Here is a 24,983-nt window from a genome sequence, read left to right as displayed (position 1 = left end):
TGGCCCAGCTAACACCAGAGGGCTTGGGCTGTGTTTCCCACACTGAGAAATTGCTGAGGCAAAGGATCCATGTCGCATATCTTGCCAGAGAGATCTTGGAGCCTGTCAGACTGGTGGGGGAACAGAGCCTCTTGCTGGTGATATAATTCACCAGGGAACAGCATCTTGCACACGTGGGTGTCAGAGATTTCGGTTTCACTGCAAATGGAGTCCTGGCAGGCAGTGTGGGACCGGGGTCACTACGTGTCCTGGGACACGGGTGTCCAGCAGCACCTGCTGCTCCTCTGGGCAATGACTGCTCGAGGCAGAGACGTCAGTCCTTCTGTGCTTCATGCCTGAAATCTCTCAGGGTATGTACTCTGCAGTCTCGTGGTTCCTTAAGCAGTACCAAGGCAAAGGTATGCACATCCTGGATTACACACGGGAAGCCAGAAGTTGTCAGCCATTCACAGATCTCTCCAAAGAGAAAAGAGCTGAAAACACTGCGAAGACGCCTACAGGAAAGGCGATTTGCATGAAACTGAAGAGCCTCCAGGCAGGATAGGAAGTGATCCCTGATCTACTCTGTATGAGGCATGTCACTTGAAAGTAGAAATAGTAAAATATTTCTTCTGGCTTTAGCTCTTTTAGGCAGAAAAATAAACAGGGAAGAGGGAAAGAAATGGAAACAGTTGAACAAGGTGGCATGGAGGTGAGGGCCATGGCAGGCACTGAGGCACACACCTCCCATCTACCTGCACACCCACAGACAGCCAAGGCTTCTGCTCCTTCCCAGCACCCTGCTGCTCCAGTGAAACACTTTCCCAGTTTCCTGCAAGAAGACAGCAGTCAGGAGTCCCAGCCCAGCCACAGCAGACCACAGGCTGAGGAACCATTCCCCAGCAGCAGCAGTGCTCCACCTGCACCCTGATTTCCTGTTTCCTGCTCAATTCTTCTGCCATTGCAGGGACTCGCCTCCCTGCCGGCTCTCAGCAGGCAGCTCAACTGCCGAAATGCCAACACAAGCCTTAACACATCATGCAGGCACGGGCAGAGCACCTCACCCTGCCCAAACACGGACACTGTGCTGGGGTGCATGGATGCCACAGCGCTCCCAGCTCAAGCATCCAGCAGCATCACCACCCAGGCCACGTCTACAGAGAGAAACTCTTGCATCTCTCAGCCCCTATTTTGTTTTCCATACCTAATCTCAGTGGTGATCCAAAAACTCTACTGCCATGCAGTTTTTCTTCCCTTCAGTATCTTTAGTGGGATGCATTTTTTCTCCAGAGGTTCACCTGCCTTGGCTGTGCAGGCTGTGTCCAATTCTCAGTGATCACAGTGCCTCTCAGGAGGCTGCTCACTCCCTCCTGCCACCCTGCCAGGCCCCAGCCTCCCATCACCACCACCGGGAGCAGGTGCTGCAGCCAGCCAAGAAAATGCTACAAGAGATGGGGGGATAGGGGATCCCCCACTCTGGTTACACTGAGGTGGGATATGGGACTGAGGGCAGGCAGGAAGGTGTTCTGGGATGCCCTGGTGTGGCAGAGGAGGCCAGGAAACAGGAAGATGAAGAGTCACAACTCAGGATCAGTTTCCTCTTCAATCCCTGAGCCTCTGCATTGATGATGCTCCAGGTTAAAAACAAGGCAGCCCATACAGCACCAGTGCCTGTTGAGGGCCAGTAGCTCTCAAAACAGGGATCTCACCACTGTCCCATCTGCCAGGCCCACCTGGCACGCCCCAGGGATAGGACTGTCCCGTGGGGAGACCCATTGATGTGGGCTTGGGGTCTGACGGACGGCAGCCCCGCCCCAAGCCCCGCATCACCCGCGGCAGCACAGGGAGAGCCCACACCCAGCGGAGCTGTAGAAAAGGAAATTGTCCCATTTAATGACCTCGCCCCCGTAACACAGACGTGAGCGCGTCGCCGACGGGCGGCAAAGCAAAGTGCACAGTGAGCGGGACTCAGCCCCCGCCCGGAGAAGGCGCGGCGGGGCTCGGGGTGCCCGGCCAGCAGCAAGGACAGGGAGAGCCCCGGGCTCGGTCCAGTTGGCACCAGTGTCAGGTCCAGTTTGCAGGGAGGTACGGCTCTCGTTCGGCTCCGTGCAGCGCAGGGAGGACGGGGGTAGGTCAAGTGTACCAGGACGGAGGCCAGAGGAGGTGGGTCTGGGGGCGCCTGGGAACGCGTCCTGCAGAACGCCACCATGGCAGGTTTGAAGCCTCCCTGCCTGAACCACGTGTTAACCAAAGCAGGGAAAAGGGAATAGAGAAGGGGCTGAAGGCAGAGCAGCCTGGGCAAGGGCCCTTAGGTCTATCTAGCTATTCCCATTTGCAAGGTATCCGGTGAGGGGGTGTGTGGGATCTGCCAAGCACCCCAAAATGGGAGTGAGCCTGGGTGACAGACGTTTACCAGCAGTTCCACGTCCCTGACAGTCTCTCCCAGGTGTGACTCAGGCAACCCCGTGCCAGGAAGGGGGTCCGAGGGAGTTGGGCCTCCCCTCATTATCTGATGGAAGCATCGCTGGGGGGATCACGGTCAGATTCCTCACTCTCCTCGGTTGGGGCTGACTCGCTGTTGGAGTTTGGGGTGAAGGCAGGAGACTTTCTGCAGAAAAGAGTAAAGGGCAGCAGTCATAGCATTGCCCAGGGAGAGGGAAAGGACACAGTTTGGTGTGGGAAGGAGTCACCAGAGCAAGAAGGAGAGAAGCTGAAGTGCCTCTTTTGGACATGTGTGGGTCGGCAGGAATCCCTGGGTGCTGGGAGGGTGTTCCAGAGGACATAACCAAGACCATGAAGCAGAGCTGGGGGAGATGCTAAAAGGGCCTGCCCAGAGCAGGACCTTGACAAGGTATGTAAGACTAGGAGTCTGTGAAAGTCCACCACAGGGGTCCCCAGCCTGGAGCCACCCTGGCTCCACAGGCCTTTGGGGACTTACACGATGTCCCTGCACAGTGGCAGCTCCTCTCTCCATCAGGGGAGGTCTGGCTTCATGTGTCAAAAGTGACTCCTGTGTGTCTCCTACCTTCTGCAGAAGTGGCACCATGACCTGTGTGGAGGCCAGCCAGGAGTCCAACAGCCTCTGGGAACTGCCCTCTCCCCATGCCACATGAGGACAGGGCAAGGAGTACTACCCAGCCCTTCAGCTCCCTCTCGCCACCACCCTGGCTTCAGGCCCAGAGCACAGGTGTCCTAGCTCTCCTGCTGAAGCTCACCTGTCCCCAGACTGGGTGATGAGCCGCCGGCAGGTCTCCATCTGCACATCCAAGCCTCGCTTCATGCTGCACATTTCCATGTACTCGTGCAGGTGCCGGTTCATGTCGTTTTTGGCTGTGGCCAGTTCCAGCTGCTCAAGGGAAACAGTGCAGAGATGATCCCAGGGCATGTGGTGCAGGGCACTGGGCATGGCCAGACTAAGGGCTGTGACCCATGTTACCAGTGACCTGCTCCAGCATTGTCTCCCTTCCCCCCCAGGGACCCACTCCCTCATTTCACACCCTTCTGTGCCATGCCCTCCCCATTTCCTCCTTCTCCCACCTCTATTTGGTCGATGGTTTCCTGGTACTCCTTCTCACGGCTCTTGAACAGCGACTCTGTGTCCTTGATCACCTTCTCCAGGCTGTCATCCTGCTGCTGAGGAGAGCAGACAGCAGGTTTAAAGGCAGGCAAGCGTCCAACATGAGGAACCAAAGGCAAGAGAGAGACAAATCAGAGAAAGAACTGGCAGCACTGGGAAAAGAGGAAGAAATATATACAGTGTAGTACAAATAAGATAGGAGTCAGTCCTGCCAACATGGACTTGAGAGACTCAGGACTTGCCACATTGGGCAGTGACCACATCAACCCGAACAAGCCCAGCACTGCACTGAAGATTTGAAGAGCACAGACCATTCCTGAGCATGACACATCCCCAGGGGACTGCCAAGGGCCAAAAATTTGGGATGACAAGGGCTTTGGCCAGACACCAAGGCCTCTGTTTGGGCAGTTTTGCTGCACACTGGGTAGGTGGGCTGGTGAACATGAGCAAGGATCACCAGAGATCAGTCCAGCCAGAGAAGTCTTCTCTTCTGGCTGTGGCTCTCCCTATGTGTGTGCACCGCGCCCTCAGCACACTCCTCCAGCTACAAGTCCCTGTCTCTAAAAAGGAGACCTCAACAAGGATGCTGTAATGTATTCATGCAGAAAAGGCAGGAAAGCATCAGTACAGGCCTGTAAAGGGAAAGGGGCTGAAATCTGGCCTTTGAGAGAGCATCTTCCCAAGCTCAGGCAGGATCAAATGTCCCAACCCAAGGAGACCTCAGGGCCCTGACACCACCGTTACCTCCCCCTGCACCTCTGCGGCTGCAATGGCGTATCCGGAGAAGTCCTCCCAGAGGAGCAGCGTTTCTTCTGTCTCCTCCCACGTGAGGCTGTCACAGTCATCCTCAAAGTCATATTCTCTCCTGGGCACAAGGGAACAGCACGTCAGCACCCAGCAGGAGAGCCACAGCAGGCAGTGGGCTGTGTCAGTGCCAAAGCCTTGCACCCGCTCACGGGCAGGGCTGCAGCTCTTGGGGGTCTGGCCAGGGCGAATTCAGGTGTGCTCAAACCCAACAGCTGATGGGGAAGGGGCTGGCTTTATGGCCAGGAGCCCCAGCAAATTCAGGCACAGATTCCCAAAAGGTGGGAAGAGGGGCAAGAGGAGAGGAGCTGTACCAGCACCCACTCTCAGCATAGGTGAGCTCAGGTCTCCCAGGGGTCAGTCCCACTGTGCCACAGAGCGAATTAACATTCTCCACAGCAGCATCTCTCATTTTCCCCTCTCCTGAGAAGGAAAGCCACAGACCACCCTTGCCCTCCCCATCCCGGGACCAGCAGGGAGCCTGGTGCTGGAGCCTGGCTGGACACTGTGGGCAGAGGTGCGCAGCAGCCGCACTCACAGCTGGTTCAGCATCCTCTGCATTTCCTCATTGATACTCATGGCCGTGGTCTCATCCTCCTCCTCCTCGTCAGGCTTCCGGGAGGCATCGCTCTCTGACAGCGAGGTGTCCTCGTCGCTGACCTGCTTGCGCTCCCGCTTCCGCCCCACCGAGGCTGGGACCTTAACGGGAGACAAGTGCAGAGACTACAGAAACGAGGCCGGGTCCGAGGTCAGAAGCAGGTAGTTGGGAGGAGATGGAGGAGAAAGGAATGGTGGAGGGACAGAAAGGAAGGGAAAGAGAGAAAGACAGAAAGAAAGGAAGGAAGAAAAGAGAAAGAGAGAGAGAGAGAGAGATGGGCTCATTATGATCAGGTTAAAGATGGGTGCAATGGATAAAACATGGTTTTAGCATTTTCTAAAATTAAAACTAAGCAACTAAAGATGGAATCTATGAATCTGATGAGAAAAAACAATGTGGTTTTACTGCAGAAAAACTCAAATCACCCACCACCCCAGTCCAGAGACAGGGAAACACAGTGACAGAAACAGGAAAAAAGAGACAGTCTGAAAAACGTGAAATATGTCAATATTTAGAGTCCAACCTTTTTAAAAGAAAGTTTAAAATTTGTAAAATTTCTCAACTGAATGGAACTAACCAGTTGCTTCTGTAGGGACAAAGAGCGAGACAAGAATGCAGCAACATCCAGAAAGAGAAAAGAGACAGAGACAGAGAAGAGAGACAGAGAGAAGATGACGGAGAGGGGAAGGGAAAGGAGAGAGATGGAGTTAGAGACAGACACTCGAGCAACTTGTCTCCCTCCTGCAGCTGTTCCCCTAGCACTGTGGGGTCCCCAGGCCCAACACAACAGGTCAGCAAGAGGTTGAGGGGACTCTCGATGTCCAAAGCAACATCTGGAGCTTTCCACCTCCACTCTGTGCCCTTTTGCCTGGTCGTCCCGAGAGAGACAGAAAGCAAGGGACCGCAAGGAGCAAGGGCAAGGGTGACCAAGTGTCTCCCCTAGCAGGGGGCTGGTGTTGTCTCCTCTATTTCCTTTGAGATCTCTCCTCCCCAGAGCTGGTGGCTGAGTCTGGAGCAGCAGTGGGTGCTTCTCACCTGAAACATCTTGATCATGTCCTCGCAGTTCCGCTGCTGTGCCACGTCACACAGCTTGGCAGTGATGTCGATGCGACGGCAGATGTCCATGTCCACCTTCATGGCCTTCTCCTGGATCTTGGTGTCCAGCTCCGTGATGTTCTGAACCCACGGCACCACAGAAGGGGACAAAGGAGGAATGTTAGTTAAGACAGATGGCAATCAGTGCCCTCACTTTCCCCCTCATGCAGGGCTGCTCCCACATTCCTGCTTTGCTCACTGCACCCCAGACCAACCCTGCCAGGGCTGAATGGGCCCTGCCAAGGAACTGCTTTTCTACACAGCCACACCACTTGGGTAGGACACTGCTGTGGGACTGGAGAGGGATTAGGGACTCACATTGCTCATCAGTCCCTTGAAGACAACAAGCTCTGCCTTGAGCTGCTCCACCTTCATGGCCAGCTCCTCTTGGCAAGCTTCAGCCTCCTGGGCTTCCTGTGCCAGGGAGAGAGAGATGTGCAAATCAGCACCACTGTGGGCCAGCTGGGGTGCAGGGGAAGGGGGAACAGCAATGCTCACCTCCTGCAGCTCAGCCACCCGGTCCTGAAGCTGGACACGCACAGTGTACTCCTCTTCCCATCTAGGGAGACAAACGCTGGTCAGATCCCATCGGCTTGCCTCGCTGGCTGCCAAAGGGAGAGGACGGAGCGGCAGCTGCTCACCCCAAAGCCATCCGAGAGGGGGGGATGACAGCACCAGGGTGGGAAGGAGAACGTGCCCAGGAATGCATGGCCTCTTGTTTTCAGGCAATGGCAGCTGCCAAGCCCATCGGCCCCCCTGGCCACAAATCCTGCCCCACCACGGCTGATCGCCCTGCCATGGGGGGAGCTGGGGACACCAACGCCAGGCTCTGCACGGCAGCTGGGGCTGCACACCCTGCCACACTGGGGCTGGCCCGTCACAGCCCACAGCCTCTCCATCTGCCTCTGAGCCCCACAGCCCTGGGCACAGCAGCTCCAACACTCAACAACAGGTTTGCATATGTATTGCAGAGTTGCCGCCATCTGCATCACTTTTGTGACCACATTTGTGTGTCTGCAGTACTGCAGTTCAGACTGTCCAGAAGCACAAACTCTGATCTTGACACCAAACCACCTCACAGTGTGAGTCACCACGATGTGCATGAAGGGCTGCTCTTCTGCCTGTCCCAATGCAAAGAGCTGCCCTGTGCCAGGCCATGCTGCCTGGGCAGGGGCACAAGACTCCTTGGCTCTACTGCATAACAGGTCAGATTAAAGAATGCTGTTTCACCCCACAGGGAAGCTGGATGGATTGTGCCACTTTATGCCGGGCTGTCCAGTGGGTATTGGGCTCTACAGCTTTGCAAAAAGCGGAGCTGCAAGGCTCCCAGCCTTGCAGTGCAAAGACACATCCCCTAGCAATTATTATATTATATTTCACTGCAATGAGATCAACCTCTTGGGTCACGCTGCAGTGCTGGCCCAGCCCACGGTCTGTTGGGAGGCCATCAAGCTGTACTGCTCTTGGCTAAATGATGATCCCATAGAGCAGGGGGGTTGGCATGTGCTGCGGTGCGGCGTGGGGCAGGGCTGCTGCATTCTTAACCAGCTCCTGCTCTTCTGGGAGAGACAGACTTTTGCAAGAAAGCGAGATTGCTGTGGGATAGCAACCAGAGCTGGGCCCTTCCTGGTGCTGAGGTCTGGTTTCTATTTAATGCCTGCAAGCACCAACACAGACACTGAGACTCTGCACAAGGATGTGAAAAATCTCTCCTCTCACTTACCCACACCAAGTTTGAACAATAAATCCTAAGGTCTAGGAAGCCAGAAAGCATATGAAAAGCCCTCACATTTGTTATCCCAGGACAATCTGATGACATGGGAGAGCCCTGGCTTGTGAATTTCTAAGCTCTTAAAGCTAGCAACACTGCTCCTTACTCAAACGAGGATATAAAAGCGTGCACTCCTTGTGTTGGTGTTGGATCCATACCACAGCTCCAGAAGGGGAATCAAAGAGTGTTCCCATCCCTTTGGAGAAAGAGAGATGAAGGGAAAAGAAAGGAGAAAGTTAAAAGGTAGAATTGCCCTTATATGGGAACTGCTCAAACAAAGCCTCCCTCCCCAGGGACAAAAACGCCTTCCACCATAAGAAAAAAATTCAGCATCTTTCTCGGTGTGGCACTGCCTCTTTTTTGGTCCCCGCCTCCCTCTGGGTCTCTATATATCCCAGACTCACTGGGGACATAAACCATAGCTGCAAATCCTGGTAAGAGTTCATTTCACACCGACGCTATGGCAGACGAGTGCAGGTTACACGCACACTGGCTGAAAAGGCAGGAGAAAACAGCAGAGAAAACACTCCACTGGGGACAAACCCATGCACCCATCCATTGCAAACCTCTCTCCTGCTCCTCTTCTGCCTGGCTCCTTCTCCCCTGGTCCTTCCTGCAATGCACCACTCCTAATAATAACCTGCCTGCAGCACTGCGCCCGCAGCCCCGCACAGCCGCCAGCCGCTGCCAGCTGGAAGCAAGGCTGCCCCACACAACCCCACGGCCACCAGCACACACCAAGGGGAGAGGGGAGGCCCTTCCTGCACTGTTGCGAAGCAACAACCTGCCCAAAGGAAGACAGGAAGGGCAGGAGGGTCCCAGCTGCAGACAGACTTGACCAGGTCATTGCCAGCTACAGGACAGCTCTCCCAAAGCCAGGGACAAGAAAAGATGCAGTGCTGTCCCTGCCAAACATATCCCTTCAATGAGTTCACTTAGAGAAATCAAGAATTCTCTCATCTTTAAAAATCTTGCTCACTGTAACAGGCACTAGGGTGCTTTATCTCATCCTGCAGGGTCAGTGCACACTGGGGGCTTTGAGCTGCTCAGGGCCTGAAGCTCCATTTATCTATCCCCTCTTGCCACATCTGAACTATGCTTGAGCTCACCTTAATGGGGATGGCCCTGCAGCCTGGCACAGCTCCTCACCAATTACAACAACAAAAGACCTTCTTGAAGCGTTTTAATAAACAAAGGGGCTTGTAAGAATGATGGAGAGACTTTGTACCAGACTTTTTGCCTGCAGTGACAAGAAGTGAAGGTTTTAAACTGAAAGAAGGTAGGTTTAGACTGGATATAAGGAACAATTTTTATGATGGTGTTGAGACACTGGAGCAGGTTGTCCAGAGAAGCTGTGGATGGCCTATATCACTGCAAATGTTCAAGGTCAGCACTTTGAGCAACATGATCTAGTGAAACCTCACAGCGGTGAGACTGGACTAGGTAACCCCTAAAGGTCTTCTCCAACCCAAACCATTCTGTGACCCTAACACACTCACTCCACACCTCCAGCGTGTCCTTGCAACATCCAAGATAAGAACTACTTGTGAATACAGGTAGTAGGTGTAGCAGACAGCACAAACCCAGATCCCCAGCACTTAGCAGATCTGTATGATATTCACAGGCACCCTTTTCCCCCATCCAGGCCACCAAATTTCAGTCTGCTCCTCCCAAATGCAGCTCCTGTGAACCTTTCTCCTGCTGCTGCAACTCATCTCATCCCTCCCTACAGCCCCCACAGCCCTCCTGGATCCCTGATTTGAATTTCAGGCCCTGTGTATCCAGAGAGAAGCTCCTGCTGCACTGCTCCAAGTGCTGTGGGGCGTATGGCAACAACGCTGTCCTGAAAAAAGCACAAGCTCCAGCACCCGAGCCACGGGTAAGAGAACTGGGAAGTCCTGTGCTAATATGGCCTCTTCCATCTGTCTCCAGGCAGGTGGCAAAGGCATGACACCAGCTGCACTGTTCCCATGGCAGATCACAGCCCACCATGGTAGGGAACTCTCAGCTCCCAAGGGATGTTGGTGTCAGCCCCCAGCATGGAGAAGGGTGTGGAAATGGGATCCTTCTGTCCCATTCCCCTGTTTGGGACCTGGCTGTACCCGTCACAAAGTTCCCAGTGATGGATAGGGTCTGGGGGTGGGGTCTGCTTTCCCCCAGCTCCTGGTAACACACTCCAAAAATAGATCCCACCAATAATATTGGCTGATAGCAGCTTGTGGTGCCCCCCCATCCCAGCCTCAGCAGTCCCCCTGTCACCCCCTCTGCAGCGTTCCCTGAAGCTCACTTCCCAGAGCAGGACAACCCTGAAAAGCTCTCCATTCTCCCAAAGTTTCAGCAGCACCAACAAACCCAGCTTGGTCCTCTCTGGCTGACCCACTTTGAGGCTTGAGCTTTTCTGGCCAAAAAACTGGCTTCAGCTTCCCACTCTCTGATCCGAAAATCCTTCTCTGGAGAAGGAGCCTGACCTCCGGCTTAATTAATAAAAGGCCTTAGGTACATGCAGCAGTTGGTGGGCAAGAAGAGATGCCAACTCAGGCCTTGCTCAGTGCCTTTGGAGCATCTGACAGGCAAGTTTGCTCAGCCTAAGCCTTATAAAGCCAAAAGCACAAGGTGTCATCTTGGACTCAGCCTTGATCCTGGCTCTGGAGCCCGTGGCTGTGCAGAACCGGTCAGTGGCACAGCTCCCGAGGGGAGTGGGGTGTGGAATCACAAACTTTCTAACTGCTTCTGAAGCATCATAACGTGACTCCTGGAAAAACCCCAGACTAGTGGCTGGGCTGGTGTCAGTCGCCAGTGGCCCGGCCTGATCTCATCCTACGTGAGGATCCGGGAAACCGGCCTGACACAAAAGCACGGCAAAGAAGAACGGGCCAAGAGATCAGCTTTGCATTCTGCTTCACCCTTCTCCAAGGCAGGTGCCAAGCCACAGCTATTTTGGGCAGGAGAGGAAAGCCCCCGAGGAGTGCGGGGCGTCCTGTCTCTGCTGTGGGGGCAGCTGGAGAGCTCTGGAGAGGGAAAGGGCCCGGGAGAGGCGGCCACCCTGCTGAGGGGCTCCTCGACACCTCCTGACACATCCAGAGCTCTTCCCAGCAGCCTTCTCCAAACCAACCCCGCTCCCTGCTGCGTGTCCGCCTTCCTCACCTGCTGCTCCTCTTCCCTGAGCATTTCCACATCCCCTCGGCTTTAAAACACAGCTCCTGGAGCCACTCCTGGAGTTATTCCTTCCCTGCCTGGAAAAGCACGTCTAGTCCCTGCTGCCAGGTCGGTAAGATGGAAAAAGGCTCAACAAACATCCCGAGAGGACTCACACACCAAGCGGCAGGGCAGGAGGAGACCCATGCACCAACAAATGCTTTCAGGGATACACATTTCCCCTCATGCTGCCTGCAGAGAAGTCTGGCCGGGACCGTGGCCTTCCCTCCTCGCCCCCTCTCACCTGCGCTTGTACTCGTCGCGCTCCCTCTTCACCTTGGCCAGCACGTTGTAGAGGGCGCGGATCTCGGGGGTGATGGTGTCGATCTGCACGCCCACGCCGTCGGGGTGCACCCAGGAGACGCCCGGGCCCTGCACCAGGGTGGTCTCGGGCCCCGGGCCCAGCCGCCGCGCTTGCGAGAAGGACCAGATGGTGCCGGGCATGAAGCGGGAGCCGGCCGAGAAGGGGGAAGGCTGCCCGGGAGCCCCGGGGCGGGAGCCGGGGGAGCCCAGCGCCCGGGCGGAGCCCAGCGCCAGCCCCGGGCCCAGCCCCAGCCCCAGGGTGCGGATGGGCCCCACCAGGCCGGTCTGCACCGCCTGGTCCCGGCGCGGGGGCCCGCGGCCGCGGCCCGCCGCCCCCTCCTCCAGCGCCTGCTGCAGCTGCTTCTCCAGCTGCCGGTTCCGCCGCTCCAGCTCGTGCACCTTGGCCAGGAAGCAGCGGAAGCGCAGGTTGAGGGTCTTGAGGACGCTGATGTTGGAGCCCAGGTCGTTGCGGAGGGCCATGGCGGCGGGCGGCGCGGGGAAGGGCCCGGCGGGCGGCTCCCCGGCCAGCGGCTCGGCGGCGGGCGGCGGCAGCTCGGGGCCCGCCAGCCCCTGCTGCTCCTGCGGCAGGAGGAAGAGGTTGGGGCCGAAGAGCGGGTTCATGGCGGCGGCGGGACGGGGGATGCGCTCGGCCGGCCCCGGGCGGGGGCGCGGCTTCCGCTGCGGCGGGGATGCGGCGGCGGGGCCTGAACAGCCCCCGCTCCCCCCGCCGGGCCCGGGCGGAGCGAGCAGAGCAGGGGACGCGGCAGAACCTCCCTTTGCCCCGCCGGCCCCGGCTCTCCCCCGGCCCGAGGGTTTCGGGGCGCCCCGGGGCGAAGGGAGGTCCGGCAGCGCTCCCCGAGGGCAGTCCCTGCCCGGCACCGCCGGCTGCAGCCCCGCCTGGTGCCCATGTCTGTAACTGGCTCAGCCGCATCGCAGCGTGCCTCGCCTCCTTTTTAATATTTTATTCCTTTTTTTTGCATTGAATTCAGTGCTTTCCCAGAGCTGCCCCCCTTAGAGAGGGCATTACTTTGCACCCCAAACTGTGTCATTACCCTCTGTCGAGCCCCCGGGGCAGCCCTGCCCTCGCCGTGCCCTCCCACGGGCAGCTGCCGCCGGACAATGGGGAACAGGGGAGGCTGTGTGGGGGCAGCCTCTCGGATATCGTGCTTGGCTTGCAGCTGGCTAAATCCTTCCTTGTTCACAAAGCAGCTCCGGCTCTCGTTTCGTGTCCCTTATTTTCGCCTACTTCTTTAGGACGTTCCCTCTTCCCCCTGACCCCGACCCCAGGTGAATTTTGCCAAAGCACTGGTGTTGCCCCCACCCCATTTGCCGGTGGGAGGAGACTGCACAAATCGATCGCTACATAAATATTTTATGGATGTGGACACCTGTGTTCCTTTGCTCTCCGTGTGCTCCTGGCCCCTTCCCCCAGCACTTCCACTGAGGAGCTGAGCCGAGTGTGGCACTTGTGCAAAGCAGCGTCTTCTGATGCCTCAGCCGAGCCATGTGGGTTTGAATACAAAGGGATGTCCAGCACCACACTACACAGAGCTGGGCATGCTCCAGTGGGGCACTGTGCTACAGCCCTTCCCGTGGGACCAAAGGTATGGCTCAATCCATGGTGCCAGGAACTTCCTGGCTGCACTGAGGATGGCCAGCTTTGTGAGTCTTGACTGGGAGTCTGCCTGTTGCATGTTCCCTGCTGCTTCTCTCCCAGGGCTACAGGTCTCCTCCATCTCTCCATTACTCTTCTGCCATCCTGGCCTGGGATGCAGGCCAAATCAAATTTGTTCCCCTCTCGTGCCTTGCTGTGTCCAGCATATCCTGTGGCCTGCCTATTTCTCCTGTCCTGCCCACAGCTCAAGGCTCCCCACAGCAGCCCCCAGCTGCATTTATAATACTTCCTCTCCCACCAGTAACCATCTGCATCCTCTCTGGCACACCCATGACCACTGGAACTCAACTGGATTTCAGTCCTTCCAAGATGGGCTTAGGTTGGGAAAGAAGTGAGCTTTTCTCTTCCGTCACCTCCTTTTTAACGCTTTTCCTTTTGTCAAGCAGATGTTCCTTTGCTCTGCCTCTGACCAGAGAGGCTGAAAAGTGGCAAGCAGTACTTTTATCCAAGGAGAGGAGGGCAGGAAGGCTTTCCTTATGGACAGGCAGCAGAGATCCCTCATCATCCAAAAACCAGCAGCTGGTAGGGAGCAATGTGCCTGGCAGCAATGCTACCAAATAAACAGCCAGGGAAGAGAGAAGGACAGATGGACAAGAAGGATATCCTGGTCACAAAGCTTGTTTTGAAGCAGCAGTGACAGCTCCAGCTCGGAAACCTCCCAGCATGTGACTTTTAGCCACTGCTGACTCCCTCCTTCCTGCTGCCCCGTCCTGTCACCCGCCCCCCACGCTGCCACAGCCTGCCTGCGTGCCTGGCAGCCCGTGCTTTCTGCCAGCATCCTCCCCCTCACATGCTCCTGTTTTTACCCCTCCACACCCTTGCACCTGGGCGAGCAGGGTCAGACAGGGTCTGCTGCTGTGTGCAGCCAGCAAGGAGCACAGGCAAGAGCAGCACCACAAACTGTGCAGCAAGTGCTTTCCCGAGTTCTGCTTGGGCTGCTCCTGTCAGGCTGGGGGAACCCAGCAAGTGGAGCTGATTAATGGAATGCCAGTGGAGGAAGGCATTGCCATCCATCAGGAAAAGCTTTTTTTACCAGGAGGCCAGCACAGCACTGGAGCAGGTGGTGAAATCTCCGACCATGGTGGTTCTTGTGCAAATCCAGTGTTGTGACCTGGTGCCAGGATAGCCCTGCTTATGGCAGGAACTGGGCTACAGACCTCCAGCACCTCTTCCCACCAAAACTCCTGCTGTCTCCTGGACAGGAGGCAGTGTGGAGCCTCCCTTTTTTTCTAACTTCCCTTGCTTAGGATACTTGCTGGAGTACAGGATTCTTACTGATGCAGAAGACTGCTGGGGCAAAGGGTCAACCTATTCTAGTTACTCCTGCAGAAGCCCAGAAACTAGAGACCATCCTGCTACCCAGGGGACCACAGCACTCCTCTGGGCTTAAACCTCACTGCAGCACAACTCCTTCTCCTTATCTTCTCCTCTTGGTTCACCTGGCACTTCTCCAGACCTCCTGACTGCTCCTGCTCCCAGTTTATCCAGCTCAGGGTCAGCAGTGGCACTGCTGGCCTGCAGCTGCTGACATGCAGAGCTGCTCATTACAGCTCTTAAAATCATACCTGTAGTCAATGTGAAAAGAGACTTATTCACAAACATGGTGGCATTTATCTTACTTCCACAGATTTTAAGGCCAAGAAAGAAGCACTGCATTTTCTGACCCTGTGAAAAACAGTGCAAATTCCTGTAGCTGAAGTAGGTTCCCTAGCTGGTAACTCCCTATTAAAATCACTTGTCTGCTTTGCATTTGCCCAGCTGTGACACTCATTACCAGGCTGAGATGCTGCTCCTCTCCCAGATCTCAGAAGCTCTTGTTAGCTAACACATCCTCCTTGCAAAGGCACTTCATAGGTGAAACCTGTCCAAATGGGTTCCACAGCTTTCACAGAGGCTCTTTTTGTAAGGCATAGGTCTCCTTGGTGTGTCTGTACCCCATCTTCCCTGCTCCCTTTTCTCTCCGAGTTCCTCAGTGGTACCTTCTCCCTTGCACAATACTGCTGAAATATTTCTGTGTAAACTCTCCAAGTCTTCCAACTTCCAAGATCCTTCACTAAAACTGACCCATAAAATTGCTTCTACCCACAACCAGAGGGAGGTGTTGCAATGTACACACAACTTTTGGGCCTAGGAAAGTCATTGGCCCATCAGCTGCCTGGATTTGGGTGCAAATGTGATGAAATTGGTGCAGAGGAGCAGCTGCCACCAATGGCTGGGTGATCACTACACTTAACAACACACAGAAATGTTCCCATCTAACAGCAAAGGAGGGAATGGATTTTCTTCTAAAAATACACAAACAGCAGTCCAGGAGGGAGTTTTGGAGCCAGGTCTTCATGAGAAAGCAGTTCTAGGCAGTACTAGAGCCTGGGACCCAACTGACCTTACCCTCTCAGCTGTTCCTGACTGACTCCACTGGGCAGGTGGGACTTGCAGACATTCTCCTCAGGAGCTCTCCACATCCTCCCTGGCAGGGATGGACAGCCTGGGGGAACGAGTCCCACTGATGGGACTGTGGCCATTTGTGGTCTCAGCCCCTACAAAAGTGTCCGTATCTCTGGGTGTTAAGTGCAATGTAGTGTGTGCACAAAGATCCAAATTTCATACCCAAGTCCCTGAAGTGTGCAGTGCAGGATTTCAGCCCCTTCCTCAGGATACAGCCAGACATGAGACAATGCAGCCAGAGGCCCAGAACAGACATTACAGCACATGACATCACCGGAGTCAGTGACTGACCCCCGTCACTGCTGGAGTCTCTTCTCTTTCCATTACACACACTCTTGTCCCCAGAAGTCTGCATTTCCCTTCCTGCACCACCCCAAGGGTGCAGCAGTGCAGGGCCTGCCTCTCCCTCCCGGCGTGCAGAGGGGAGCTGGCAGCTCTCTGCAGCCTGCAAGGCAGGAGCTGCCAGCTGGCTTGTCTTCATTGTGCCCTGATAAGGCTTCTCCAACAGACTCCCAGTTTGGGGAGAAGGACTGCACACAGCACAGCAGAACAGATATCACGACTTCTCTCAACAAGCTTTTAATCTGTGACAGCATTTTTACCCCTCAGATCTGCTTTCAATCCTTGCTCTGCTTCAGTTCTTGCTTTGCTCTGTCTCAGCTCTCACAAGCCACGTTATCAGCAGCTTTCAGATATTAAAACACATTAAAGGAAGGTACTGAAAGATGATCCAGCAGTCACATTTTCCAGAAATCTCAGCTTGCAGGTAACAAAAGATTCCCAGAGTAAGAAAGCAGCTGCAGGCACAAGCCTAATGTGACCACAGCCTTGTACCAGAATGCAGAGGAAACCACCAAGCTTTGTCCTCAGAGGCTGCATCCCCAGTACTGCCTCTGAAGCTCGATGGTGGCATTTCAATGTCTCACTCAACCTTCTCTCTCTGAGCAACAATGGCTGAAATCAAGAGCAGGAGATCAAACCACCAGAGAGATGAAAATTTCTCCCATCTCTTCCCAGCTATAATAAAAATTTTGCAGGCATGCCAAGTGATTGGAACAATGCTCGACAAGACGGAAGTTTTATTGACACAGTTAAAGCAGCATTTCTGCATTTCATAAAGCATAGTCCTGCATTTCAGGGCTGAAATTCCATCATAATTTGGACATTGCTGGAAACCAGACAGTTACCTTGGGATCCCAACCAGGAAAAGTCTATCCTTGCTGCTGGGGTTATCAGGATAAACTGGTTCTCAAGCTGAGGCTGCACACTCCTGTGGTTACCTCAGTGGGCAGCAGCAACAACACGGGACAGATCAGCATCCCTCCTGAAAGGACAGGCCCAGGGCTTAAAGAGGCTCTTGCTTCTTCTCTCACAAAAACTTAGGATGTATTTGTCCTCTCAGAACATTTCCCAGTTTTAGTCTTTATGCAGAGGGGAGGGGGTACTAGAAATGCAGTATTGAAGCAGTAATTCCTTCCCTTGGGTGCTATTGCACCCAGCATTTATTTAATTATTCTGAAAGACACCAAAAATCTTCCCTTGGGTCCTCTATATCCAACAATCCATACCTCATCACACAAGCCCAAAGCAACACAGTTGCATTCAGAGGCTCCTCCCTGACCTATTTCACTGAGGAAGCATGGAAAAAAAGTTGATTTTCAACTATGAAGATACTTGTTTAATATCTATTCAACACAAAAATGATAAAGTCAGCCCCACCTGCCCTTCTCCACTCAAAACAGTTATAGTAAATAAACCACACAGATAGATAAGCCCTAAAAAGCAGAAGATAACAAGGTCTGTAACAAAGACCAGGACTCCTGAGACACTGAGAGACCTAACCATTACAGGAACCACTCAAGTGTAACCCTAAAGAGCTCCAGCCAGAAACTTCACAACTGATAAAAAAGCAGCATTATCATGGGCTTTGTGGGAAAGAGCAGATCTGTGATGGGATGTTTGCGGGTAGCTGCAGGACCGTGTAAATTTATCATGCAATGTTTCAAGATTATGGGAGCAAAACTTACTATGAGATGTTGAGGGGAAGGATAGAAGGAAGCGAAAGGGAGGCATCAAGCTAAATCAGGGAGAACTGAGCATGGGAAATGGAGAGAGGAATAAATAGGAGCCAGTCACATGGAGCCTGGCTGCTGGTCAGTGTGCCTGTGTGGCTGAGCCCTGCTCCCAATTACCACCATCTGTCCTGGCCTTGCATTAAGCTAATCCCAGCCGTTTTCCCTGCACACACACACACACTGCTGGTCCCTTAGCTAACTGCAAGCTGGGCTAGCCTGCAAGCAGGGAAGGTCTGAGAGCCAGGCAGCAGAGCAGATAGACCACAAGCCTGAGGACCAGCTGCCAGGGACCCACCAAAGTGTGGGTAGACAATCCACCAGCATAGTCCAGCTTTGATGGGCCAGGGAGCAAGAACAGGATTAAGCCTTTTTCATTGCTCTTGGTTTTTAAGTGCTGTTCTGTGTTTCCCCAGGCACCCATCACAGCAGGTTCCCTCAGTTTCTGCTGATCACTCTGTGCCTGGTGGCATTGATAGTGAGTGGGAAAGCTGCAGCCTCACATGTAGCAGACCAGGACATTTAAATAGAAACAGCCCAGACCACTGCTTGCTATGTCTTAAGGAGAAGCAGCTGCATCTGGGTGAACATGAAGGCAAAAAGAACTTCACTGTACAGCTCCACAATCCAAAAGCAATCCCTGCTCAAGTATGGGAGTATAAGAACTGAAAGACTGCTGGAGACCAGAAAAATGGTGAAATGGGGACAGTCACAAGAGTGAACTAAGTGACAACAGGGAACTAGGGAACCACTGGGCTAGAGCCTTGCCCAGAACAAAGCACTCAGCTGACAGCTCCACACAATACAGCCTTCATGCAGGCAGTAAGGATTTGAGCTCCCACTGCTTCTTCACAAACATTCCCGTTGTAGGGAATAAGGACAGACACCAGAAATGCCAGAGCATCAGCTGGGAGTAAGAGGAGTTTCTGCTGCAAAGAAATAAGGGGACACAGCAGAATTCTGCATTTCGTGTTCCAAGCAAAAAGAACAAGACTTGAGCAAGAGTATAAAACTTTTAATGGGTCAGTGCATCAATCCTTGATGCAAAGGGAAAGAGCCAAGGGGGCTATCATTGTCCCAGGTGCTCAGAGCTGCAGAGATGATCTGCACAGAGCAGCAAGGTGGGGTACACACAGAGCTGCAGCAGCCTTTGCTCTCTAAGGAAGGGACCAACACATGGAAAAGCAGTTCCTCTCATTGTCCATTTGCTTTCACTCTATGCTTCTTCTTCTTGGTAGAGACTTTAGGCCGCATCATTCTGGGAAAAGGCCGGACAGCCTTTATGGGTCTCCTCTGTGCTTGCAACGAATGTTTCTTCTTCAGAGCAGGTTGGGGCAGCTTCTGCTCTTCTTCAGCTTTTGATTCCTCACACAAATGTTTCTTCTTCAGAGCAGGTTGGGGCAGCTTCTGCTCTTCTTCAGCTTTTGATTCCTCACACAAATGTTTCTTCTTCAGAGCAGGTTGGGGCAGCTTCTGCTCCTCTTCAGCTTTTGATCCCTCACACGAACGTTTCTTTTTCAGAGTAGGTTGGGGCAGCTTCCGCTCTTCTTCAGCTTTTGATCCCTCACGTTTCTTCTTTTTTGGTGGAGGCCCCGAGATGACGGTATTCGGGACAGCAGGTGGAGCTGCCGCTTCCACAGCAGGCCCTTCATCTGAAAGGAGAGAAGGGCACTGTGAGAAGAACCCGTGTGGCTCCTGCAGGGGAGGCAGCCTGCGAGGGCAGGCCCAGACAGCTCAGTCGAGCTCCAGCACTGTGTTACCTTTCCGTGCCTGCGGGATGGCGTTGGAGAACTTCTTGAACTTGGCGATGAAGAACCCATCCATGTTGTGCGTGTGGGGGTAGAAACGCCGTGTAGACTTGAGGGACGGGTGGAAGCGACGGTCCTTGAACCTGGAGGAGGAAGTGGGGTGAGGAGTGATAGAACACCTCTGCTCAAACCTGGCCCCCAAGGAGCAGTCATATGTGCAGCTTGAGACCTGACACACACCTGGTGAAGCCTTCCTTGCCAAAGTCCAGGCCTGTGGGCACCAAACGGACATTGCGTTTCTTCAGGGCATAATCCACAACCCACTCGTTCTCCTCCACCTGCCAGAGGCCAAGCATCAGAATCCAAAACTCACCATCTCCTGAGGAGGAGGTGACCACAGCAGATCATGGTAGAAGACACTTACCATGATGGAGCAAGTGCAGTAGACGATGTAGCCCCCTGTCTCTGAGGCAGCGTTGACTGAATCTATGGCACTAAGAATCAGCTCCTTCTGCAGGTGGGCACAACGCAGGATATCCATCTCATCCTGAGAGAGAAACAAAGGTTAGGATGCCACAGGCACAGGGAAGCACCCCAGGCCTCTGGTGTGGATGAGAGAATGACAGGAGAGCAAAGCATATATAGTATACAAGAGTCTGGAGTCTTCTACAGAAGACTCAAAAAACTAGCCCTGGTACAACATACCAGGAAGGAAAGGAAAGATAAGAAAGGAAAAATGTACTGTAGGTATCTCTCAAGAACAAAGCTGCCCCAAAGGCCTTTCTCTCATGACTCATACCTGAGTCTGCACTCACCCACCTTGTTGGTTTTGACAGCAGGATCCTTGGAAATGACGCCTGTTCCGCTACAAGGAGCATCAAGCAAGACACGGTCGAATCCTCCAAGAACCTACACAGATGTAGATTTGGAATTACGCTCACAGGTTGGGACTCAAAAAAAGGCCAAGACAAGAAGACTGGGAAGGCAGGAAACACTACTTCTCCCTCCTTCCTGCCCCTGTATCAAATAACAAACACACTCCTCAGCAGCTCTGCTCTTCCTCCTGTGACAGGTGACTTTGGAGAGCACCACTTCACTAAAGGGACAGCACAGCAGCTCTGGGTAAGCACTGTGAACAGGAACATACCTTGGGGAACTGGCGTCCATCGCAGTTACTCACGACAGCATTGGTGACTCCCAGCCGGTGCAAATTCCCGACCACGCTACGCAGCCGCTCGGCACTGCTGTCATTGGCCAGGATCATCCCTGTGTTCTTCATAAGCTGAGCTGCCAGAGGGCAAAACACACCAGCAAGGGGCTGAAAAATTCTCATGCCTTTGTCTCTAGTGACAGCCATCCCCTCCTTTCCTCAAGTTCAGTCCCCCTCTATTCCCCCTTTCTGTGGAGACCTGTGGAAACTCCTCACTTGACAGAGCATCCCTCCCAAGGCTCCAGGGTGGTACCTATGTAGCTGGTCTTGCCTCCTGGGGCACAGCACATATCCAGGATGCGTTCATTCTCCTGGGGAGCCAGCGCCATCACAGGGAGAAGACTGGAGGCTCCTTGCAGCATGTAGTGTCCAGCCAGATACTCTGGGGTGGCACCTGGGCAGGGAAGGCAGAACAGAAGATGACATATGCAAGAAAGGGAAGCAGGAGTGGGTGAGCTCAGCCCTGCACAGTAAAGGTGATCTCACCGATGGGCACAGTGGAGTCATAAATAACAAGTCCTGTCTTCGACCACTTCCCCAAGGGGTCAAGATTCACACCACGGTTGATTAGAGCCTGCAAGGCAAGGAGAAGACACTGAGACACTGCTCCCTGGGACAGGCAGCTCAAGACACAGCCACCGGCTCCTGCTCACCTGTGCCAGGTCCCGCCGCCGTGTCTTCAGCGTGTTGGTGCGAATAGTGACAGGGCGGGGAACCTCGTTAGCCTCCAGGAAGTTTACCAGCTGGATGGAAAAAGGGACAGAGAACAGAAACAAAAATTAATTCTCAGGGAGGCAGCCAAACTCCCATGAGGCAGCACAGCTATGGGCAGGGCAGGATCCCACCTCAGGGAGCGGGAAGATGTCCATGAGCTTAGTGAGCAGGAAGTCGCTGTAGGAGTAGTAGGCGGCCATGTCCCGGCGCAGCACGGCCAGGTATTCCTGCCGGGAGCGCCCCTCCTCCCGCTTCACCCCAAAGTCCTGCAGCACCTCCATGTTGCCCTGGATGCGCTGGTGAATGACCTGCAGGTCAGGAGGCTCAGCAGGTGGGAACACCGTCAAGGAATCACCAACAGCCAAGGAATCCACACAGGGGCTCTTTACAAACACAGTCAGCCATGCCGGACTCGCGCGCCACAACAGCGCCTGTGCCACAAAGGCTCTGCCGGAATACTGCTCCCATCAGAGCTCAGCAGAGGCAGGATTCAAGGGATGAAACTGGACAAAAAACTTCACCAGGCAGAACTAGAGGGTGTTTAAAAGCATTACTCTAGATAAACAGAGAAAAATAGACAAAAAACACCCCCTAAACCCAACAAAAGAAGTGTTTTAATACTGAAAGCATCACCTATGGCAGGAAAGAGACTAGAAGTTCCCCAAGGGTAACCAAGGGGTACAGAGGAGTACCTTCTTACAGAGTAAGAAGGGAGGCAGGAAATTAAAATCACCAAACTCCAGTAGCACTTTGGATGCTAGAATTGCTGTCATCAGAAACTCTGGGAATGGGTCGCACAAACACCCACCAGAAAAATCAGGGTAGAGAGGAACAAACCACATAATAAGACATCCATATGTATTTAGGACTAAAAAGGAAATTAGGGCAGGTTCCAAGCCCCATACAAGGCGTCACAGATTTCCTAACTGTGCTATACAGAAGCACAGCATTATACAGTATCTATTAGGACACTCAGCTAAAAATACCTTGTCATGCACAGACACTTTTGCTAAGCAATATGCATGATAAAGTCCAAGTGAAGCTCTTTGGTTGCAATCCAGGCCCCGTGCTGCATCATGCAGCACATGGCTTATGGATGTCACAGATAAAAAGGATATCCTCCTTCTCAATCTCTTCACTAGTTGGCAGTTTAAATTTTTCATCTATATCCAGGTTGAGCTGCAGATCTGGGCCCTCTTCTTCCTTCTGTCCCATTTTCTGCTTGCTTGCCTCCTCTGCTTCCTCTTCCTCCTCCTCCTCATCTTCCTCTTCGCTGTCATCTTCACTGAGGCCTTCCCTAAGGACAAAGAACAGCATCACACAGACCTTTCTCAACTACCAATTCTTAGAGGTCAGGAAAGGCAGAAGAATAACAACAGAGGCTCCTCACCTATCCAGGAGAGGCTCTACACACTCACCTGTCAGGCTTCTGCTTCAGGGCAGCTTTTTCAATAGGCAGCAGCTAAATAGAAACAAAAGATTAATCAAAAATCATCCACAGTCTCCCCTTATTTCTCACCATCTGTGAAATTTACTTGCTCTGTTTAAAAGGGACAACAAACAAAAGCACCGAATGTTACGCTGGAATCAGCTGCTAAACTTGAAATCATTCTTGTAAAGGAAAGAAAGGGAAAGTTCTCCACCACCTCACCATCTGCCACTAAATACATCCTTCCTCCCCAAGCCCGAGGGGTCCTTTCAGCCAACACCACCAAGTATTTCTTGTTTAATTAAGGGCAGGAAGTTCCTACCTCTTCTTCCTCTGACGATGCAGCACCATAATCATCCACCATCTCCTCCTCGCTGCTTCCATCCTCGTCCTCCTCCATCTCCCAGCTGCCCTCTTCCACCTCACCATCACTGGATAATTCCACATGGTTTCCTTTAGGTTGGGTTTTCTTGGCTTTGGCTGGAGCCAGCCACTTGGAATTGTCATCACTGAAGCCAGACTTGCCACGGGCAGTTTGTCCTGCTGCCTTTACAGCACGTTTCTCCTTCTGTGGAGACAGCTGCTCTTCAACTAGAGGCAGAAGAAGTGGTTAAAAGTTAGGCATTATTTCCAAAATCAGCTGCTCTGCTTTTTCAGCTGTTACACAAAAATGCCTTAGTTTGATCCTGAGCTGCCTGTCCAGAGGGAGGGATTGCTTGCCTCTCTACACTTCATAAAGTACTGGGCATATTTGTCACCTCTCCCCCAGTGAACCTTTCAGGAGAGCTAACTAGAATTACCAAATTAAAACACTGCCACAACATTCTTATGGTATTTGCTCTGACAAATTACAGTACCCTCTGTCCCAAATCTTTGCCTACCCTTCCTTCTTTCTATTCCAAGAGTTTCCTGGGCCACACAAGATGTAACACAAAGATTTAAAAGCCTCAGCTATAAATGCAGCCTGCAACAACCTTACTGTGAATGGAGAACAGGTAAAAAATGGATTTAACGTATAGAAGAGAGACCTTTGAATAGTTCTTCAGACAACACTGCCTCCCGGCATAGCAGCCACCAGAAATCAGATAGAATTCATTATTATCTACTAGAGAGAACCCAAAGGAGGGCCAAGATGATGAAGGGTCTGGAGGGGAAGCCTTGTAAGGAGCTGCTGAGGTCACTTGGTCTGCTGAGCCTGGAGAAGCAGACACTGAGGGGAGAGCTCACTGCAGTCTGCAATTTCCTCAGGAGGGGAAGAAGAGGAGCAGGCACTGATCTCTTCTCTGTGGTGACCAGTGACAGGATAAGGCAATCAAAGCTGTGTCTGGGGAGGTGTAAGTTGGGTATCAGAAAAAGATTCTTCACCCAGAGGGTGGCTGGGCACTGGAACAAGTTCCCAAGGAAGCGATCACAGCACCAAGTCCGTCTGAGTTCAACAAGTCTTTGGACAACGCCTTCAGGAATATGGAGTGACCCTTGGGGAGATCCTGTGCAGGGCCAGGAGCTGGACTCAATACCCTTGTGGACTCCTTCCAGCTCAGGATACTCTAGGATTCTGTGATTTAAAATCAAACTCCACAGGTCCCTTGCCTTGAAAACGACGCCAGAGAAGGAGGGCGGCGGCAGCAGGACGGGCCCGTAGCCCGGTCCGGACCCGCTCTCCCTCACTCACCTGTGGGCTCCGGCTCTCCTCCTCCTCCTCCTCCGAGCGGCCTCTTCCCCGCCGGGCCGCCGCCCGCTCCCAGCCGTCTCTTCGCAGCCCTGCATGGACGGGAGGCGGCGATCAGCCCCGGCCCGGCCCGCAGACCCCGGCCCGCCGCACCGCCCCCTCACCTCTTCCTGCCGTGGCTGGAGAGCTTCTTCCTGCCGGTCTCCGGCTCTGCGGGAAGACACGCGGCGGTCAGCGGGCCGCGGGCGCCGCGGGGCGGGCGCGGGCCGGCGCAGGCCGCACTTACCTGGCGGCAGGAAGCGGGCGAGCTCCACCTCGGCCCCGCGCTGCTTGCGGGCCTTGCGCCCGGGGCCGCGCTTCTCCTTCCTGGTGGGGTCGAGCTTGCGCCCCATGGCCGCGCCGGGGACCCCCACACGTGCCGCGCTCGCCGCGCCCCGCGCACGCGCCCGCCGAGGGACCGCCCCCCCAGCCGCCCATTGGCCGCCGCCGCCGACCGTGATCGCCGATTGGCCGTTCCCGCAACGTCAGCGGCGCGGGTCGCCCGCCCCCGGGACGCGTGGGGCGGGAATCCTGCCCGGGCACTCACAGCGGGGCCCGCAGCCGCGGCGGGGGCTGAGCGGAACAAGGCAGGCAGCACAGAAAGGCAGGGGACAGAGTCAAGCGGAAAAGGAGTTACAGAAGGAGTTACAGAAGGAGTTA

The 24,983-nt window shown here is 54.0% G+C and overlaps 2 protein-coding genes across 6 annotated transcripts; both read right to left on the bottom strand.

Annotated features, from left to right (window-relative positions):
* Nucleotides 1-1,908: 1,908 nt before the first annotated feature.
* On the bottom strand, nucleotides 1,909-11,943 carry IFFO1 (intermediate filament family orphan 1; the record flags this gene model as incomplete). 5 transcript variants are annotated; one of them, XM_083881929.1, is made up of 9 exons in its annotated part: nucleotides 1,909-2,587; nucleotides 3,195-3,325; nucleotides 3,517-3,612; nucleotides 4,301-4,421; nucleotides 4,899-5,083; nucleotides 5,994-6,134; nucleotides 6,372-6,467; nucleotides 6,552-6,612; nucleotides 11,264-11,943. In XM_083881929.1, 9 exons carry the CDS (start codon nucleotides 11,941-11,943, stop codon nucleotides 2,485-2,487), a joined length of 1,614 nt encoding a protein of 537 aa, XP_083738055.1. In that variant the 3' UTR covers nucleotides 1,909-2,484. The 5 variants fall into 5 exon arrangements, with proteins under 5 accessions (XP_083738055.1, XP_083738056.1, XP_083738057.1 ...); XM_083881930.1 differs by having other exon boundaries at nucleotides 3,517-3,609; XM_083881931.1 differs by having other exon boundaries at nucleotides 3,517-3,609; nucleotides 4,313-4,421.
* A 6,575-nt stretch (nucleotides 11,944-18,518) lies between these two features.
* Nucleotides 18,519-24,676, bottom strand: NOP2 (NOP2 nucleolar protein; the record flags this gene model as incomplete). Its single annotated transcript, XM_083855580.1, has 16 exons — nucleotides 18,519-19,166; nucleotides 19,275-19,405; nucleotides 19,503-19,600; nucleotides 19,687-19,809; nucleotides 20,082-20,171; nucleotides 20,410-20,549; nucleotides 20,726-20,866; nucleotides 20,959-21,046; nucleotides 21,126-21,215; nucleotides 21,318-21,517; nucleotides 22,305-22,483; nucleotides 22,605-22,648; nucleotides 22,938-23,206; nucleotides 24,288-24,376; nucleotides 24,449-24,494; nucleotides 24,571-24,676. The coding sequence occupies 16 exons, from the start codon at nucleotides 24,674-24,676 to the stop codon at nucleotides 18,709-18,711; spliced, it is 2,292 nt and encodes a 763-aa protein (XP_083711706.1). The 3' UTR covers nucleotides 18,519-18,708.
* Between the last annotated feature and the right edge of the window lie 307 nt (nucleotides 24,677-24,983).

This window comes from Zosterops lateralis (assembly GCF_965231275.1).
Source record: "Zosterops lateralis genome assembly, chromosome: 2".
Classification (NCBI taxonomy): Eukaryota; Metazoa; Chordata; class Aves; order Passeriformes; family Zosteropidae; genus Zosterops; species Zosterops lateralis.
Note: the sequence above shows the minus strand (reverse complement) of the source record. Positions and strands in the feature narration are given on the sequence as shown.